The 19,120-nt window shown below is 38.6% G+C and overlaps 1 protein-coding gene across 1 annotated transcript in view; it reads left to right on the top strand.

Moving 5' to 3' along the window:
* ppm1h.S (protein phosphatase, Mg2+/Mn2+ dependent 1H S homeolog) overlaps positions 1-17,841 on the top strand; it is a 99,774-nt gene extending 81,933 nt beyond the window's left edge. The window contains exons 9-10 of the mRNA XM_018256040.2: positions 10,512-10,663; positions 13,870-17,841. Of these exons, the coding sequence (XP_018111529.1) occupies positions 10,512-10,663; positions 13,870-14,017 (300 nt within the window). The 3' untranslated portion in view covers positions 14,018-17,841. The remainder of the gene's footprint in view (positions 1-10,511; positions 10,664-13,869) is intronic.
* The last annotated feature ends 1,279 nt before the right edge of the window (positions 17,842-19,120 follow it).

Below are 19,120 nucleotides of genomic sequence, written 5' to 3'. Positions count from 1 at the left end.
ACATTTAAAGTTCATATGTGTTGATTGAGCCCCTGCAAATATATTATTTCTCTGCAACAAATTTCTAGTTTTATATTGGAAGATCTTTCATTCTATGGGCCTTTTTTCCCTATTCAACTTAATTGGCTGCCCCAGAGCTACACAGAGTTTATATAAAAATGAGAATTAAAATAGGCCCTGGTATTTCAGGCATACAGAAGTCCAATCAGCCCACATAGAGGCCCAATCAGTCCCCCACCAGCCCACTAAATCAGCCCTTATATCAATTGCCAGAACCCACAGATTTCCAGTCCGGGCCTGATATAAAATATTGTTTCTGAAGCAAACACAAAGTTTGTAGGTTATGGTTGCACCAGGCTGAATCTCTCTCTCTCTCTTTTAGCTACTACTAAGAGAGTAGCCTACCCCAATGCCGCCTGTGCATGGAGCCACTGCATAGGCCAGGGAGCAGGCAGACAGTGCAGATCTTGGTGCCAAAATGTAAGTTCGGCAAGGATGCCTTTCAGTACTGAAATCCAATGTGCCAGCACTTGTGCCGACACAGTGGCTTTGACTGCAGGCATAGGGATAGGCTGATTGGAATGTAGGGCAGTCTAAGATTCACCGGGGTGTTTTAGCTGCAGAGTAATTACTAACAAATGCTTTGTGTGTGTAAAATCTTTCTTATGATGTAATAGATGAATCATTTTGGTGCATATTTCCAATAATAATTGTCTATAATTAAGTTTTCTGGATAGTTCAATTTTTAAGATTCATCGTTCATTTTACCAAAGAATTGTTTGGAATATGAAACAGTTCTTTTTAGCAGACTGAGTGCAGATTTCAGTGTACTGTGACCCAATGAAAATAAAAAAAAGATTCCATACTAATGTGTCTTCTGGACCAGAACAAAAGATCTTCTGTGTATCTAAGATACATATAATAATATTAGCTATATAAAAGATGAATACTAAGTTATCTTCCATTTTCCAATATGACACACTTGTAAAAAGAGGCAAAACCAATTGAAAGGGCTTTGTAGTGTCTGAGAAAATATCAAGACTAGCAATTAATAGCGGCTAGTCTAGAGAATCTGGAGAATTTACTCCATTCAAAGGCAGATTAAGAGATGATATGTAGGATTGTGGCAGCTCACACACCTATTTTTTGCACATATGTTTGTGCCACCTATAAATTAGTTGAAGAGACTGCAAGTCACCATTGCACTCTCCATTATGGTAAGCACCTATGGGTACAGGATTTCGTGCTCCAGAATGGAGTGTAAGGACTGTGGGGGACTAGATGGAAGTTGTTGATTTTGACAGCTTACCCCTTGACCAAAATGATCTTCCACTTCATCTTCTCTATAAAAATGTGAAATATATTGAAAAGCCCATTCGCCTTAAGTAAAGCAGGAGAAACTATTACTAATTTCCTAGTATTTACACACACACAATGCCATGCCTAAACCATAGAATGTTTGGTCTCAACGTCAAATATTGTCAGCTCCATCTGGGAAAGAATGAAATCATTAAACTACACAGATGGAAGACAGAACGGAAAGAAAAAGACAAAAGGTATTGAAAGGCAAGATTTTAAGAGGGAGAATAAAGGAATGGGGAGATCTGCTTACAATCAGATTGCATGGTTTGAATTCCTTCACTCAATTATCTGTTTTGTGGTTAGCATATCACTTCAATTAGTCTGAAATGTAAGATTTATTGAGTCCTTTTTGCAAATCCTTCTACAAATTGCACAGGCCTTCAGCCACTAAGCTTAATGGCAGTACAGTATACATTTTTCTTGATGCTGTTGCCTTTAACCGCCCTATAATAAGAACCCCTACCCACTAGCCTAAATAGTCCCCCCTCCCTTCTTCCCCCCTGCATAGGTGATTTCCCTTGAAAGTGCCCCTAATTCATTACTCACGCATAGGTGCAGAGTAAGCGCTGCAGAGCTCATGGGCTCCATCTTCCATCTCTTCTGTATTCTTCGGGAAGTGAGCGCCGTATTGGAGCATGCGCAGTTGCAGCACTCTTTCGATTCGTAGCAACTCGCCGAAGGTGCCAGAAATTGCAGAAGGGAAAGAAGAGGACCCCAAAGAATACTGAAGAGCTGGAAGATGGCACCCATTAGCTCCGCTGCTCTCACTTCCCGAAGAATACAGAAGAGATGGAAGATGGAGCCCATGAGCTCTGCAGCGCTTACTCTGCACCTATGCGTAAGTAATGAATTAGGGCAGGGATCCTCAACCTTTTGAACCCTTGAGCAACATTCAGAAGAAAAAGGAGTTGGGGAGCAACACTAGCATGAAAAATGTTCTTGGGGTGCCAAAGAGGTGCTGTGATTGGCCATTTGGTAGCCCCTATGTGGATTGTCAACCTATGAGGCTCTATTTGGCAGTGCACCTGGTTTTTATACAACCAAAAGTTGCTTCCAAGCCTGGAATTCAAAAATAAGCTCCTGCTTTGAGGCCACTGGGAGCAACATCCAAGGGGTTGAAGAGCAACATCTTGCTCACGAGCTACTGGTTGGGGATCACTGAATTAGGGGCACTTTCAGGGATAATCACCTATGCGGGGGGAAAACAGGGAGGAGGGACTATGTAGGGTAGTGGGTAGGGGTTTTTATTATTGGAGGGGGGTTCAGTTCTTTAATGTTCAGGTAATCTCTGTGACCCAAAGCTAACCATGGACTTCTGGAAAATTGTAGAATACCTACAGTATACTTTGTTCTTCCATTGAGATAGAGAAGTAAAATGATCAAAAGCTGATTTGTTTCATTACCAGGCTTGGCTTAATATTGGTTTCTAAAAGAAAGAAGACCCTTTGGAGAATACAAATAAACTTCTATAGCACTGGGAGCACTATGACAGCTATTGCCCTTGTGTTGCTAACACTGGGCGAGAAAGGCTTGTAAATCCATAGTTTTCATTTCATTAGTGTTGCATTTTGTATAACTGTACCCAGAATATTGTTATGAAGTTGTTAAAGTATGATTAGTAACTGTGTCCTCCAAAGAATAACAATAATGTCACCCGACGAGCACTCTTGGCCCTGAAATATCCCCAAAGCAACCCCGTAAGGACAATGCTCTAAAAAGTATATTATTTAATTTGTATTTTACAACATTAGAATATTTCTGGACACATGGTGTAATCAGGTGTTAATGTAATCATTGTTATATTTATATAGCATAGTCAGTGGCATGCAGGACTATACACTGAATTTTTCAAGCATAATGGGCACCTGAGGGACAGTGAGAGTTAGTGACTATCCCAGCACCAAATATAATGATACATAATGTATATTGCATACTTGTGACTTCAGAAGTTATACAAATTCTGTATGTACTCAGGTTTTTGAATGGGTTCACTGGAGTTAATGGCCAGTGCAGTGATGTAGAGCAGAAAGGCAAATAATTCAATAATTCAGTTGAAATGTTTCTGTAAATAGGACATTCTATAACATACTTACTGGGGTTTACGTAAAAAAGAAGTGCAAAGTTTGCTACAGGTCTGTTACCTATAGTTCTGATAGGAACCAATTAGCAGGTATAGTATCCCACAAAGACAAACTCTCACCGCTTTTTGTAGCGTAGGGTGCCAACCTGTCTGCTCAGGTCTAATCCATATTCAAGAAGTTATTTCAGCAGCACTCTTTTGTGAAAAAAAAGTGTAATTTTATCCGTGCCTCAAGTTAAGCGATGTTTCTAGCTTATCCAGCCCTTTATCAAGCTTGATATATGTATGCTGCTGAAATATCTTCTTCAATTAGCAGGTATTATTTACTGGTCACCTACACAAAAGCAAATATCTTACTGTTGTTTCAGTCTGTATTCTTATGTATTTTGTATGTTTTAATGCATACACTATCTTTGTATTTAATAATTACTAATTGTTACCAGTTTAAAATAGGCCTGATTTTTGGCAAACTATCAGTGCTGTGCTGGCAGAGATTCGCTACACTCATTGTGGAATTGTGGGCAACGGCAGCAGCATTGCTTTATATTCTCTAGTCATTGTCTGTGCTTGTTCTTACTGAGCTGCATGAGTCAGCGGCTGACTCATCATATGAAAGGGAAAACAACATGGACACATATATGGCTAATTTAATAGTTTCCCCTCCTTCCTTAGATTACTAGGAAGATGTTATGCTATGTTACTTGCAGTCTATTAAAAGTCATCTGCAGCTGTTTACGGACTATTGACCTTATTGTCCGATGGGCAGTTACTGTATTGATTGCTGCAATTTCTTGATAATTTTTATTTGTGTCTGGGGATGATGTTTGATATTATGTTGGAATCTGAAGCACTGGTCATTTTTTTCAGGACTGCCCTACAGAAATACATAAGTGGACTCATTTAAAGGGGTTGTTCACCTTCAAACCCTTTTTTCAGTTCAGTTGATTTCAGATTATTCACCAGAAATAGAAACGTTTTTATTCCACTTACTTAATTACTATTTTCTTCTTGTGACCGTTTTTCTAATACTGAAGTGTAGAGTTACATTTTCACCTTCTAAAGCAGCTCTGGGAGGGGTTACTGATAGTGATGTGTGGGTTGGGCTTTTCCTGACCTGCACTCGCCCTCCCACCACCCTTGCCCGACTTCCGGGTTCCTTTTATAGACCCGTCTCGCCGATGACGTCACAAAAGGGACGGGTGAGAGGCGCGCGTCTATAAAAGTTCAACCCGGAAGTCGGAAGCCGGCATTTGGAAGGTCGTAGGCGGAGAGAGCAGTCAGAAGAGCTCAACCTGCCCTCGACCCGGAAAGGGGGTGCAAGGTTGGCCCAAACCCGCCCGACCCGCGGGTATCGGGCTGGTCTGCACATCACAAGTAGCCGACTGTTTAACTGTATTGAAAGGATACATTTAGTTGATACTTTTGTTATCTTTGTCCCTGCTGAGCAGAATCCCTGCATTTTATTAAAAGCAGCAGTTAGAATTGATACAATAGTTGCTGATATTCCACAGATGCTGCTGAGAAATGTATCAACTAAATGTAGCAAATAGTATGAGTTCAGAATGCTCCTGGATCACTGAGCTGCCAGCCGGAAACACCTGAGATAGGAACATTAACCTTTAACTCTCAATTTTGGGAAAAGAGTAAAAAAATAAACAATGGAAAGCAATTGAAAAAAGTCTTTGTTTATGAAGAACAATCTGAAAACAACTGAACTGAAAAAAGTGTTTGAAAGGTGAACAAACTCTTTACAAATGATAGGCAGAAATAGCACCTGTGCAGTAAACAATCATATTCTGCTTGCAGGAAGCTGTTCAAAGCCAACTGTTGATTGGTCGCTCTAGGTTACTGAACTGGCACAGATGATTCCAGTGTTAAGATGGCGATACACTTATCAAATTCAAATGCATCCAGCTGATCATCACATAATTTAAACATAGCTATTTTGTGTTGTGTGGCCATACATGGCAAAGGCAACTTTCTTGGCTTCTCTTCGTTTAGGCTGATGGCCCTAATGATCAGATCTGACTGGTAGTGAAGGTAGCGAAGAGGAGGTGTGGCTTTTCTTTTTTATGCGCCAAGATGTTTGATTAAACTTTCAATTTGAACAGAATAACTGCAGCTTCACAGCATGGTGTTATGAAACAGCCCCCCGAGGTGTCATACACACAGAAGGTCAGGAAGCATATAGCCAGCCAGGCCACCAGCTAATTGTGACTGATTTATCCAAAATGGAGAGTTTTCTTTGAGACTTCTTCTGTACTCTCAATTTTCTCAAAAAAATAATCTCAGTTTAGTAAAAACAACACTGTTCTTTCCAGTAATCTCAAACTTATCATAATTAGGGGCAATAAATTGAAAGTAGTGATCTATGTATAGTACAGTAGTATATTTTATTCACTCAGTCTTCTGTATAGTTATAATTAGATTTTCTTGTTTTTCTCAGGTGCCCTCAGTCATGTGACTTGTGCTCTAATAAACTTTGGCCACTCTTTACTGCTGTATTGCAAGTTGGAGTGATATTACCCACTTACATTTAGGTTGGCATTCCTTAATTGTTAAAAACTTGAAATAAGTGTACTTCCACTGCCATCTTTTATCAAATGATCAGATCTGACAGGTAGGTAGTGAAGAGGAGGTGTGGCTTTTCTTTTTTATGCGCCAAGATGTTCAAACTCTCAATTTGAACAGAATAACTGCAGTTTCACAGGATCACATGGGGCTAGACATGTTCTTAGTTTGTCAGGTACCCTCAGTCATGTGGCTTGTGTTCTGATAAACTTTGGTCACTCTTTACTCAAGTCATATCACTCCCTTAAATGTAGGTTAGAACGCCTTGATTGTTAAATTCTCAGAAAAATGTGCAATAACTCTACTTCCACTGCCATCTTTTATCTGTAGCCCTGGAGAACCGACAACACTCTACACTTTACAGAAGGAAGGGGACAAACAGATCAGATGCAAGGTATTCTTGAAGATGTGTATGCTGGCCTTGAGATTTGTGTACGAGCGCACATCATAGAGGGAACATTGCTCCTAAGCAATCAAACAGTTGTTTTTTTTTTATCCAAAACTAAGAATATTAGAGAATTCTTACATCAGTGGTTTCAATCAACTTGAGATTGCTTGTTCTCATGAACTTGACTTTATATTACAGTTTAATATATTAGCCTGTATGTGAGGAAAAATATCTGCCAGAGATTTCTTCACATGACATGACTAAAGCAGAGTGCTACAAAGTCTGTTGTAAATCTACTCAAAGGCATCACTTCCAGAAAAGTTTACATGCCTTAAGGAATCTAAGATATTCTTCCCATTTCTTCTTGCCAAATTTCCTGCAGAAGAGCTACAGCTTTTTGGCAGGAGGATTCATTTATATAATAAAAAGTGACACTGATTTGTTTATTAACATTATTTCAGGAGCCATCGCACCACAGCTTTTGGACATCTTTTACAATGGCAGAATAATTCACAAATGGCAACAAGTTCATTAAGATTTTTTTTTTCATGTGTAGAGTTAGGGGAGGAAAATAAGTTGCTCAAAAATGATTGGTTATTTTATAAACATTTCCTTCTCGCATTGAGAAAAGAATGCAGAAAACCGCATTAAACCATCCCAGGCGTGTAACTATGCCAAATAAATTGCATGTTTAGACGAGCTTGTGCAGCCCAGATGTATTGCTAAACTGAAAGGATTAACCGGCATATCTGACTAGGCGTACATCTCCGGAATGGAATACTGAATATAATTTTCTCTTGGCAGCTTTTGCTGTAGCCGTCATGCTTCTTTTAATCGACTGCTGTTTCTTAGATTAATTAAAGTGCGCTGCGAGCTCTGTCTGAACGTTGGAAGGTTCGGTGTGTGGAATTCAAGAAGTGTGCAGTGACAGTTGGAATGCTGGCTGAAAGAAAACGAAGTAGAGACTCCACAAAAGATTCCATTTAGAGCTTTGCAATGATCTATTTCATGGGCCAGATCCTGTCTCTGGATTGTGTAAACTCTACTAGTTAATACATGAAAAAGCACTTTGTGAAAGATTAGCCTTATTGTGGGTGCATGCATTTTCTGGGCATCTATCCGTTTCAGAGATTTCTTTTTTTAAAGCAGCTTTCCCCACATACAATGTATAATTACATTCTGTGCTTTCAGAGAAGCTGGTTGATAATCGCAGGTAAACACAGGCAGAAAATAAATCTACATTTAGGAAGCTTTGGCTACAGACTATTTAGAAATATTAATATGTAGATCACTTAGAACAAAAACAGCAAAGCAACCACCTACAAAATACCATTTAATGGGTTTATTTTGCAGGAAAGTGTTGGTCAGAAAGAGCCAAGTGTATAAAGCCTTGGTTTTCCTTTCCTAACATGTTCACATGGCCTCTGGCACCAACTTCATTAAGGATGATAATATAAATCGCTTTGTTTACACATTTCCAAACAGCAGAAAGCTGCACTGTGGGCACTGCTTCCTGGTTAAGGTATAACTATTTTTAGTAAATAAGTAAACCACTAATTGGTTTAGAACCATTTATATCCCTTGTTTAGATGGCTACTTTCTGTTGGAGGAAATGTCAGTGTATTAAAGGAGAACTAAATCAGTAGGCTAGAAATGTTGTACATTATGTTTTGAGCTTCTCTACCAGCCCAAGGCAACCACAGCCCTTTAGCAGGGAAGATCTGTGTCTCTAATGATGCCCCAGTAGCTCCCCATCTTCTTTTCTGCTAATTCACTGCACATGCTCTGTCACTTACTGAGCTTAGGGACGACTCACAATATACTGTATATATAGACTATAAATGGCACAAAATAAGGCTGATAAGTAATTAATACAGATGATTACTACATGGCAGCACAGAAACCAGTGCAACTAGCATCAGAATTTAGTAAGCAGCCTTGTAGCATCAGCTTATATTAGAATATATATTCTAATATATATATATATATATATATATATATATATATATATATATATATATATATATTATATATTAAAATTACTCCTATTATTTCAATCACATCTTTCAGCCAGTCCTATTTTACATGTTTTAATGATAATTGTGTATCTAGTCCATGCACAGGAGAACTACAGGCTAACTAAAGAAGTAGGCTAGAACTGTTGTACATTATGTTTTGGGCTTCTGTACCAGCCCAAGGCAACCACAGCCGTTTAGCAGTAAGATCTGTGTCTCCAAAGATGCCCCAGTAGCTTCCCATCTTCTTTTTGCTGATTCACTGCACATGCTCTGTGCTGCTGTCACTTACTGAGCTTAGAGACCCACTCACAATTTTCAGTACACATAGAATATAAAAGTCACAATACACGGCTGATTAGTGATTAATACAGATAATTACTACATGATAGCCCAGAAAGGAGTGCAACTAGCATCAGAATTTAATAATCAGCCCTGTAGCATCAGCTTAAATTACAGACAAACCTCCCTTTCTGCTGGAGTAATTTGTGACGACCCCTAAGCTTAGCTTCTCAACAGCTGCTCAGAGCCCACTGAGCATGTGAGTGTCACAGACACTTTCCAAGATGGTGACCCCCTGTGACAAGTTTGAAGTCCTGGATCATTGATGCTATTGACAAGCTGAAACCTTAGGCTGGTGCAAGAAGTTCATTATATAAAATACAGCATTTTTAGCCAAATTATTTTTTCGAGTTTTAAAAAGGATTATAGAGTATACCTACACTAAGCAGCATGGGGACCCATATTTGGGGCTTCCGTACCTTTGGGCTTGTACAGTAAGCACGAGGGTACTGCATTTTTACCACAGTCAATTGCCTGGCTTTTGTTAGCATAAGTATGACTGTTAAATGCGCCAATTGTATGGCATTATACACCTTCCACACTATCCCAGTTCTCAAATAATACACTGATCTATTGCAGCCGGCTATCAAAAGCATGGCACGAGAAAGTAGGTCAGATGACAGTACATGCTCTTGGTGAGTTCCCAGGAGGGGAAGCTGACTGTGAGAGGTAATTCAGGTTATAGCAGCTGGATCTGAAGCCTGCTATAGTGTCAATTGGGTTGCTTCTTTATTAGTGTAAATAATAATGCTGTGATGTAGCAACTTACTGTTTGCTCTCATAGAACTTAATATGGCATAAATAAAGGTTATTAAATCTCTCAGTTTTGTCCTGCCAGGCCTTGTTAATAGAAAAGTGTTAACTTATACTAGAAGTATCATGCCTTCAGTGGGTTAAACATCTGCACAGACAACTGTTGCAATATTAACATACGTTTGGCAAAATTTTTAACAAATTGCATCAAAACTCTCTTTTCCCTGTTCAGTCACTATAAATGTGATGTATAGTTGAGCACTATTCATCAATAAGACTTCTTAGTAATAAGAAGGTGGAAGTCTCTATTCTAACACTGATTTTATGTATGCTATAAACACTGGGTGTCTTATTGTATCAGGAATGCTACACTATATATTTTCGGTTTTTCCCTAAACTCTTTGAGGGACACAGCATCTCCTATTGGAATTGATATCCAAATACAGCCTATCCCTTTTAAATTGTGCGTAACATGTATTTATAAAGCATCAACATTTTTTCTTTTTAATATTTTAATAATCCTGATGTTTCCAGACCTGGTCTATTCCTAACACTCTACCACCATGTACGACCCGTGCCACCCTGAACCTGATAAACCATCTCCTCAAGCCCATTGATTTCCACCCATCCACTCCCTGAAGTGATCACCAAGCCGACCGGAAGTGATGTCGTGTTAACCAGAAATGACATCACTCCAATTGGTTTTTACATTATAAGCGTAGATTTTCTTACTTTACACCGGGAATGGCCTACTGTAGCCCACCCCACTGCAGTGGATCAGGTACTTGTGAACCACCTGCACAGTGGGCATAAGATGTATAATTCGGTCAAGTCACATTGCTGTTGTTGTGAGGTACCCAACCCCATGCATGCCACCTCTACAACTACATATGCCATGTCTCCTTACATGATTACAGGCCAGAAAAATCATTTGAATGTCTGGTACTATCACTTGGAAATACTTTTTGATGTCATCTGTTTGCCCTTTATGTTATTGTAGGTGAGAGTCTACGATCTTGTGCAACATGAACACAGTGCAGATGATGTGCTTGTTCTGGCAACTGATGGGCTTTGGGATGTGTTGCTTAATGAAGAGGTCTTAGAAGCTGTTACGGCTTTCCTTGCAAACTGTGACCCTGATGATCCTCACAGGTTTGTATACATGACACTCAAGGCAGAAATGTTTTAGAAAAGTACATGCTCATTGTATTTCTGTGGCACTTTAAACTATTAGTCGCATTTTAATAAAAATGTTTGCTTTTGTCAATTAAAGCAGCATTTGTAGCTCAAATGATATTGCTCTCTGAACATTCAACAGTTACTGGGAAGGATCATTTAGGGTAAGGCTATACAAGTTGAAAAAGTTTGAACCGGATCTACTAACAATTACAAGGTAGTATTCACTGGTCACCACTTTGAAAGGAAGCATTTGGCTGCTACAGGTAACTAGCTCTGTGTAACATCCAAGAACTGAAAATGATAAGCCATACTTTCCTTAGGAAGTTCATGATACAATGCATGCACTGAGTACCTTTGATGGATAGTTAATAATATATATAGGCAAGTGCATACAATGTACATAGTTACATAGTTAAGTTGGGTTGAAAAAAGACCAAAGTCCATCAAGTTTGACTCCTCCAAATGAACCCTAGTGCATATATATACTGTATATATACACATACTTCTATATGCCTATCTATACACTCACACACACTGATCATGATCATAGAAAGTGAGACCTGTACCTTGTCTTGTTTGTCACAATTTTCCTTGCACTCCCGTCAGTATGCTTTCATATTCAAGTATAATAGATAAAAAACTGCTGACAATGTGTGTTAACCTGCAGAACATTTTTATTGTCTGGATCCACACAATAAAGGTGTTCTGCGGGTTGATTACCGCGCATTGTCAGCAGTTTGTTATCTATTATACTTGAATATTTTCTGAAGTTCGGATCATCTAGTCTAAAGGAGTGTCTGCTATCTGTTTATAATACCCTCTAATGTACTAATAAATTGTAATCATGTCCTCTTACATGTGTCTTTTTTCCCAGAGAAAACAACCTCAACCTTGACTGCCCTCATAATTTAAATCTTCCATCCCTCTAACCAGTTTAGTTGCATGTGTCTGCACTCTCTTTAGCCCACTAATGTCCTTCCAAAGGACTTGAATCCAAAACTGCACTATGAACTCAAGGTGAGGCCTTACCAGGTACCTTTAAAGAGGCATAATCATGTTTTAATTCCTTGAGTTAATGCCTTTTTTATGCAAGACAGAACTTTGCTTTAGTAGCCTCTGAATGACACTCCCTAGAGTTACACAGCCTGTTATCCATGAAAATCTCCAGATCCTTCTCCATTAAGGAATCCCCCAACACACTCCAACTTAGTGTATAACTTGCATTTATGTTATTTCTACCAAAATGCTTAACCTTGCATTAATCAACACTGAACCTTATTTGCCACATTTTTCCAATTTAGTCAAATCGCTTTGCAGCATCCTGAATGGAATGTATTATTTTGCACAATTTATTATCATCAGCTAAAACAAATACAATACTTTCAGGGGCAGATTTATCAAAGTGTGATATTAGAAGTCACCACCGAAAATCTCACCCATGTTCTATTCATTCCTATGGGATTTTTAAAAGCATATTTATCAAATGGTGAACTCCATTGATAAATACGTTTCTAAAAATCCCATAGGAATGAATAGAATATGGGTGAGTTTTTCTGAGGTGACTTCTAATCTTACTTACTATTCACTATTCCCTAAATGCTCACCCACACAAATGTTAGAGATGAGTTCAGTATTATTAGTTATTACAAGGTTCAAAAGAGAGTTATTCCTAGTAGGTTCTTGAACGAGCTGGAATAAAAAGTTTTCATTCAGCATATTTACAAACCTACTAGCTTTTTCTGACTTGGCAACCCCATTACCCCAGTCAATGTCTGGATAATTGAAGTCACCCATAATAACAACTCAATCTAGTTGTGAAGCCTCCACCATTACAACGTGGTTTTTAGCATACACCAATGTTTTCTTTGTAACCATCTGCCTAGTCTAAATCTCTACCCATAGGGATTCCAAACTCCCCCCAGTGCTATCCATGGTTCTTTTTGGGGAGTGATCCACAACCAGTTATTCATGTTGCTCAACAACCCCTTGGATGTTGATCACAGTTGCCTCAAGTAACTCTTTATTTTTGAATTCCTGGCTTAGAGGCAAATTTTTGCTGCAAAAAGATCAGATGTACTGCCAAACAGAGCCTCCTGTAGGCTGCCAGTCCACATAGGGGCTACCAAATAGCCAATCACATGCCTTATTTTTCATGCTTGTGTTGCTCCTCAACTCTTTTTACATTGGTATGATGCTCACAGGTATAAAAGGTTAGGGACTTCTATTTAGAGTATGACTTTAATTCTGGTATTACATAAAGACATTTCTAATCCCTCTAACCCTCCTAAAAAAGGTGTAACATAAATTCACAGCTCATTCATATGTTTATACCACCAGGTCTCAATGATACCCATTATGTTATCATTTTCAGCACATGCAAACACTGTCTCCAACAACATGTGTCAATATGCATACTACAGACTGGTCATTGAACCTGATCAAAAATCATTGTCACTATTTTATTATATTCATTTAACAATCATGTTCTATTTTTAATTCTGCTCTGGAAGCTTATGTGAAAGAAAGAATGTGTTTATTAATAAAATGTACGGAGTAGGTTTTTTTATCTATATGTTATCACACTTTTTACTGTTTATTAATGTATAATATTAGCATTAAATGGAGATGCATGATTACTGTTATGCTTTTTAAACATGTGCTTTAATCTGTGTTTGGATTGAGTGGAGGGAAATAAGTGCTTTGAAGTATTGCAAGCTAGTGCTTGTATCTTTCCCAACACTATTTATATGCAGAGTATAGTGACATCTTACTCTTTATAAATATCTTACACTATGTCCCACATAGTGAAACCTTTGGTTTCCAAAGGGAGTTTAAATGACAGTGCATAAATCTAACGTGGTTGTATTTTATAAGCCTTTGGAAGTTTATTGTCAGCAGGACTATGCTCCATGCTAGTACGATCAAAAGTAATAGTAACTGAAGGCTTAATTGTTTCCATAAAAAGTTTATTGAAGAAAAGGGCCTTGTATTCACAGCCATCCCTAGAGCATATAAATGCAAAAGTGCTCTGGCGCCTTTAAATAATAAATGTCTCTGCTGTTTAATCTATTAAGTGCTGGTGGGATCAATAAAGTGTAAGAATGCAGAAATGCAATGCAAACAACATTAACGTGCTCCACACAGTTGTGCAATGTAATTGTGTTTGTGCCATCACACAGATACACCCTGGCAGCACAGGATCTGGTAATGCGGGCGAGAGGCGTGCTCAAAGACCGGGGCTGGAGAATATCAAACGACAGGCTGGGCTCAGGAGACGACATCTCTGTTTACGTCATCCCTTTGGAACATGGAAACAGAGCATTATGATCTGAACACTCAGTGGCTGCATTTGCTAGGGGAAAAGGCAGATTTTATCGTTTATATACTGCTAACATGCTGTAAAGGAAATTCAGGACTGGAAGACAGATGTACAAAACCCTGCTGTATTTTACCTTGTGATTTGGGAACCTCCGCGAGAATATATTTAAATGCTGCTAATGTTACATGAATTCTTCTACTTTACACTAAATTTGCCAGTTCAAGCTATTGGTTTTCCCTTTGTTCAAAAAGTAAGTTCTTTACATGATGGTATTTGTTTTAGAAAAAAAAAAAGATATATAGCACACAGTAGCCTGTTGTGGGTAATGCAATAAAAGGTGTATGGATTGCTCCAAGTTTAGTAACCCAGCGGTCCCTAAACTTTTTTGCACCTGGAGGAGCGGGGGGGGGGTGTAGATAGGTATTTTGGTCCTTATCGCAATCAGTAGAAAGCGTCATGGCAATGGTGTGTCAGGGAGCTGGGATTGAAGGTAATTAGGGCATTTTTCATTGTCTTTGCAGCTATTATAGACTGCAGCTAAGACCAGAGGGGGGCCAGTTCAGCACAGCCCACGACCCGTTGTTTGGGGACCCCTGTAGTAACCCATAGCTTCCAATCAGATATTTGTTTAATGCTGACTGCTGACCGTAGGCCAGGACCAAACATTTTACCTTGTAGTACTATTCACAGATGAAGAATCTCTACCCGGGTGTCCATTCAGCTGCCTGCTGGCTTTGGTGCTGATATTACCACATTAAAGTGCATCATTGAGGACACGTACTTATTATATTCTCATAACTGAATAAATGCCAATAGTGCAGGCAGCAGCAGCATGGGAATACCATTAAAGGCTGCTCCATCTTTAGATGTCAATCGTTTTCTCATAACTTCACCTTTTTGGGGGTGAGAAAACCAGATACATTTCTAAACACCTAAGACAATGTATCCAGTTCATTTAGCTTTATTTGTTTAGTTTTTAAAGTCTGAGAAACTGTATCATTTTTATATGTGAAAACAAAAGTTAAATGGGTTGTTCTGCACTTGCATTGCACCTCACTGTGCAAGCGCAACTTCTCTCTGTTTCCATAAACATTTTCGCTTGTTTGTATGATTATTTATCTAAGACCTTTCCTTTAATATCTCCATTTCTGCCTGCCCAAAGCATGCAATTTGATGAAATGGTTCTACACAGAAGAGACTGTTCAAAAGGCATAAGAAAGCGGTCAGCATAGCCTCTTACTCAGTAAAGCCAAATATTGCGTTCGCATTGACAGAATACATAATCATGCTGCTTACAGCTTCACATGAATCGAGAAGGAAGAACATTCGCAGTGTTCCCCGTTGAGCAATATTTCGTTAAACTAGCATTGGTTTATACGTTATGCTTTGCTCCATGACATTGCTGACTTTGGCTTTGAAAGTGAATAAATCTCACACAGGCAGGTATTAAATTAAGGGCTCATTTACCCCGGGATAAAAACTAAGCATGATAATGGGCACAACAGTGGTATATACTGTATCTGCGATGCAAAGAGTTGCAACAAAAGTAGAGACAAATTGTATTGCGGGTGAAAAAATTTTTTGCACTTTGCCTCAATTTAGTAAAAAAGCCCTCATAAATAAGAATGCCATGCCAATGGCTTTGCAGCACAATTGTTATCTGCATTCAGATGGTTTTGTCAGTTTTATATATGAAAACCATAAAAATTGCAGTTGTGCCTGTTGAGATTAAGCTTGGTAGAAAAAGTTGTTTAAAAATGCAAAACCACGTAGTCTTTACTTATGCCGTATACGTTTGCACATTTGATGCAGAAGAGCAATTGGCCGTATCCAGGAGGAATTGTAGTTGTACTGAAAGATCATTTGTTGTTTAGGGGAACCAAGGCACTGCCTGTGAGTTATAAGGACATATCTCTTTCCCTGGCCAATTATTTTCTTGCAGTTTTTGAAATGCTGTAGCAGCTCTTATGCCGCTTTATGGCCTCACCATTTGCTGTCAAGATAAATCTATTAGAAGCATGAGGCTTCATAGAAACTGGTGACTGATCTTGATCTTCTACGTATGTCTTAGGTTCTTCTCCCTCTATAATTATAAACATAACAAGACATTTTATAGGTTTGGCCCTTTTTAGGGCTTTCCAACAGTGCCGCCGGCATACACAAGCAGCCAATGCCCGGGAGAGTATAGCTAGAGTTCATTTTTATTTAGATCTGATAAACTGAATGTTTTTGGGTAAAAATCACAACAAAGTACTTAGATAAAGGTGAAGGATGAAGTACCTTTTTTTTTTCTTACTATCCTGATAAGACATTCATTTCTAGCTTCACAGCCATGTGTCAATCTAGTTTAGTATATACCCCTTTAATGCAGGGAACAATCATGTAAATACAGTAAAAATCTAGTGGTTAAATAATGTTTTTTTTTTTGCAAACATTTTTCACTATATGTTTTCTTATAGTTTTTAAAATATTCAACAGTCGCTGTTTGTGCCTCAAATAGATACTGATATTGGCTGAAGAAAAGCATGCTAGTAGTGTTATGAATGAGACATGGTTGAGGGAATCCCTGTGTTTTGTGCAGTTTTATGATTGAAAATGTAATTTTTTTTAATCCCTCAACCCAACAATCTTTTCTGATTTGTGATGTCTTTTACGTGGGGATATAAATGATGGGTTCAGGATTGATGAATCGACTTCTCAGGGGATATAGATCTTAGGTCAAAGGGGGCACATTAATAAAACAGTAAGTGGGGATATGGCTTCCAAGGCACACACAGAATAAGTTGACCCTTTCTGCAGCCTGGAGCAAGCGTTATGTGAGCTCTTAGGGGATGTCTTCTGGCGGATAAACAACCGTGTGTTATGAACTGTGCTGTAAATCCTGCAAAGAAGTCACTACTTCTCCTCACAGAAATGCTAATAAAATTCAACTTAATTGCTCCAACTTGTCATTAGCAGCCAGTGGGTCAGCAGAGTAGAACAGAATGCTGAAGACAATAGCACAGACACTTTGGGTATGGCATGAAAGTTGGATTGTCTGCCATGTTGTTCTGTATGTCCATGTAGACAGGATTTGTTTTTGAGACTGTTGAGGATTTTATTGTGCCATTTTTGTCATATCACATTATTTATAATATTTATTGTGTTCGCACTTTGAACACAAGAATAGTTTGGCATCTCAGAATGAATATTGCATGGCAGGCGCTTTAAATCTGTACATTCCTTTCCTGCATCTTGTCATATATGTCACATATATTCCCACACATCACTCTGAATGTATACTGATGCGTAACTAGACAGAAAATGACAAGCAAACCTCCCATCCAAATGGAAATGATTTGCATTTTTTTATATGAACGCTACATAATGGAGAATCTATGCAGGATGCTGTAGAGATGTCATTAGCCATAACTGCTCATTATGAATGCTAGAGATGGCATCACTGTAGATCCATATTGATTCTCCCACATTTATAGAATTGTAGGGCAGCTGATTGACCTGTCTCGGTATATGCCCCCCTTCAGAAGCAGTTGGAATCCTCTAAGGAGCAGCATTTGTAATCTCACAGAGGAGATAATGAAACCTATTTATGATATATTGAGATGGCTATAGGGAGCAAATTGAGGAAGGCTGATGTGCAGTAGTCTGGCTTCATACCTTTATGAAAACTCCTTTTATTTCAATCACATCTTTCAGCCAGTCCTATTTTACATGTTTTAATGATAATTGTGGATCTAGTCCATGCATAGGAGAACTACAGGCTAACTAAAGAAGTAGCTAGAAATGTTGTACATTATGTTTTGGGCTTCTGTACCAGCCCAAGGCAACCACAGCCCTTTAGCAGTAAGATCTGTGTCTCCAAAGATGCCCCAGTAGCTCCCCATCTTCTTTTTGCTGATTCACTGCACGTGCTCTGTGCTGCTGTCACTTACTGAGCTTAGGGACCCACTCATAATTTTCAGTACACATAGAATATAAACGTCACAATACATGGCTGATTAGTGATTAATACTGATAATTACTACATGGTGCAACTAGCATCAGACTTTAATAATCAGCCCTGTAGCATCAGCTTAAATTACAGACAAACCTCCCTTTCTGCTGGAGTAATTAGTGACGACCCCTAAGCTTAGCTTCTCAACAGCTGCTCAGAGGCCACTGAGCATGTGAGTGTTGCAGACACTTTCCAAGATGGTGACCCCCTGTGACAAGTTTGAAGTCCTGGATCATTGCTGCTATTGAGAAGCTGAAACTTTAGACTGGTGCAAGAAGTTCGGTATGGAAAATATGGCATTTTTAGCCATATCAATTTTTAGTGTTTAGTTTTCTTTTAAATCTAAAATATGTACCATATTCATTTATCCAGATCTCTAATCACAAGCATTTATGTACAAATCCAAAGACCGAAAATAAGTCACCAACAAGAGTCTTTATGTTCATGAAGAAAACATCTTTATTTCATCACTACAAGCGCCCCTTATTAGATTTTGTTGGTGACCCTAAAGGTAACTCCATTGGTATTCAGTGTAGTTCCCTGGCTTTGTTCATTCATGCAGAATGTGATTGTATGTGCCTTTCATAATACATAGGCTGCATACTAAACACCCATAGGAGAGCTTTAGAGTCGTTTTATGCTTTGCCTGCAATTTGGAATGGTTTTAAATCTGCCTTACATGTAAACAGTAGGGATTGACCTACTGCAACATATGTGATTACTTGCGAGTATGACATCCAGTGTGCAATATAGGAGCAGTATTTATGTAAATGTGTCTTTTAATGACCTAGGGAAGGACATGGATTCCCCCAAAGATAATTTGTGCCTCTGTGTTCTTTAGCAATGGCTTTTTATTTTATATAAACTGTAAGTGATACAAGTATATTTATATAGAGCTGAAATAGACGGTATATTTCTATTAAAACTAAAGTCTGACCATTTCTATCAATGATGCAGCTTGAACATGGTTCTTATTGCATCTGCCAATGTGTGACAGCAATTTATGAAATATTGGTGTCACCTCCTTGTAAGTATCATGTTATTGTGACTGGCCTCTCCTACTTGTTCGTGGTATTGCACATGCTCAGGACACTCTAGGCTACTGTAGTTAAGGTAT

The sequence above is a fragment of the Xenopus laevis genome, chromosome 3S, assembly GCF_017654675.1.
Source record: "Xenopus laevis strain J_2021 chromosome 3S, Xenopus_laevis_v10.1, whole genome shotgun sequence".
Lineage (NCBI taxonomy): Eukaryota > Metazoa > Chordata > Amphibia > Anura > Pipidae > Xenopus > Xenopus laevis.
This window is presented reverse-complemented; position numbering and strand designations above follow the sequence as displayed.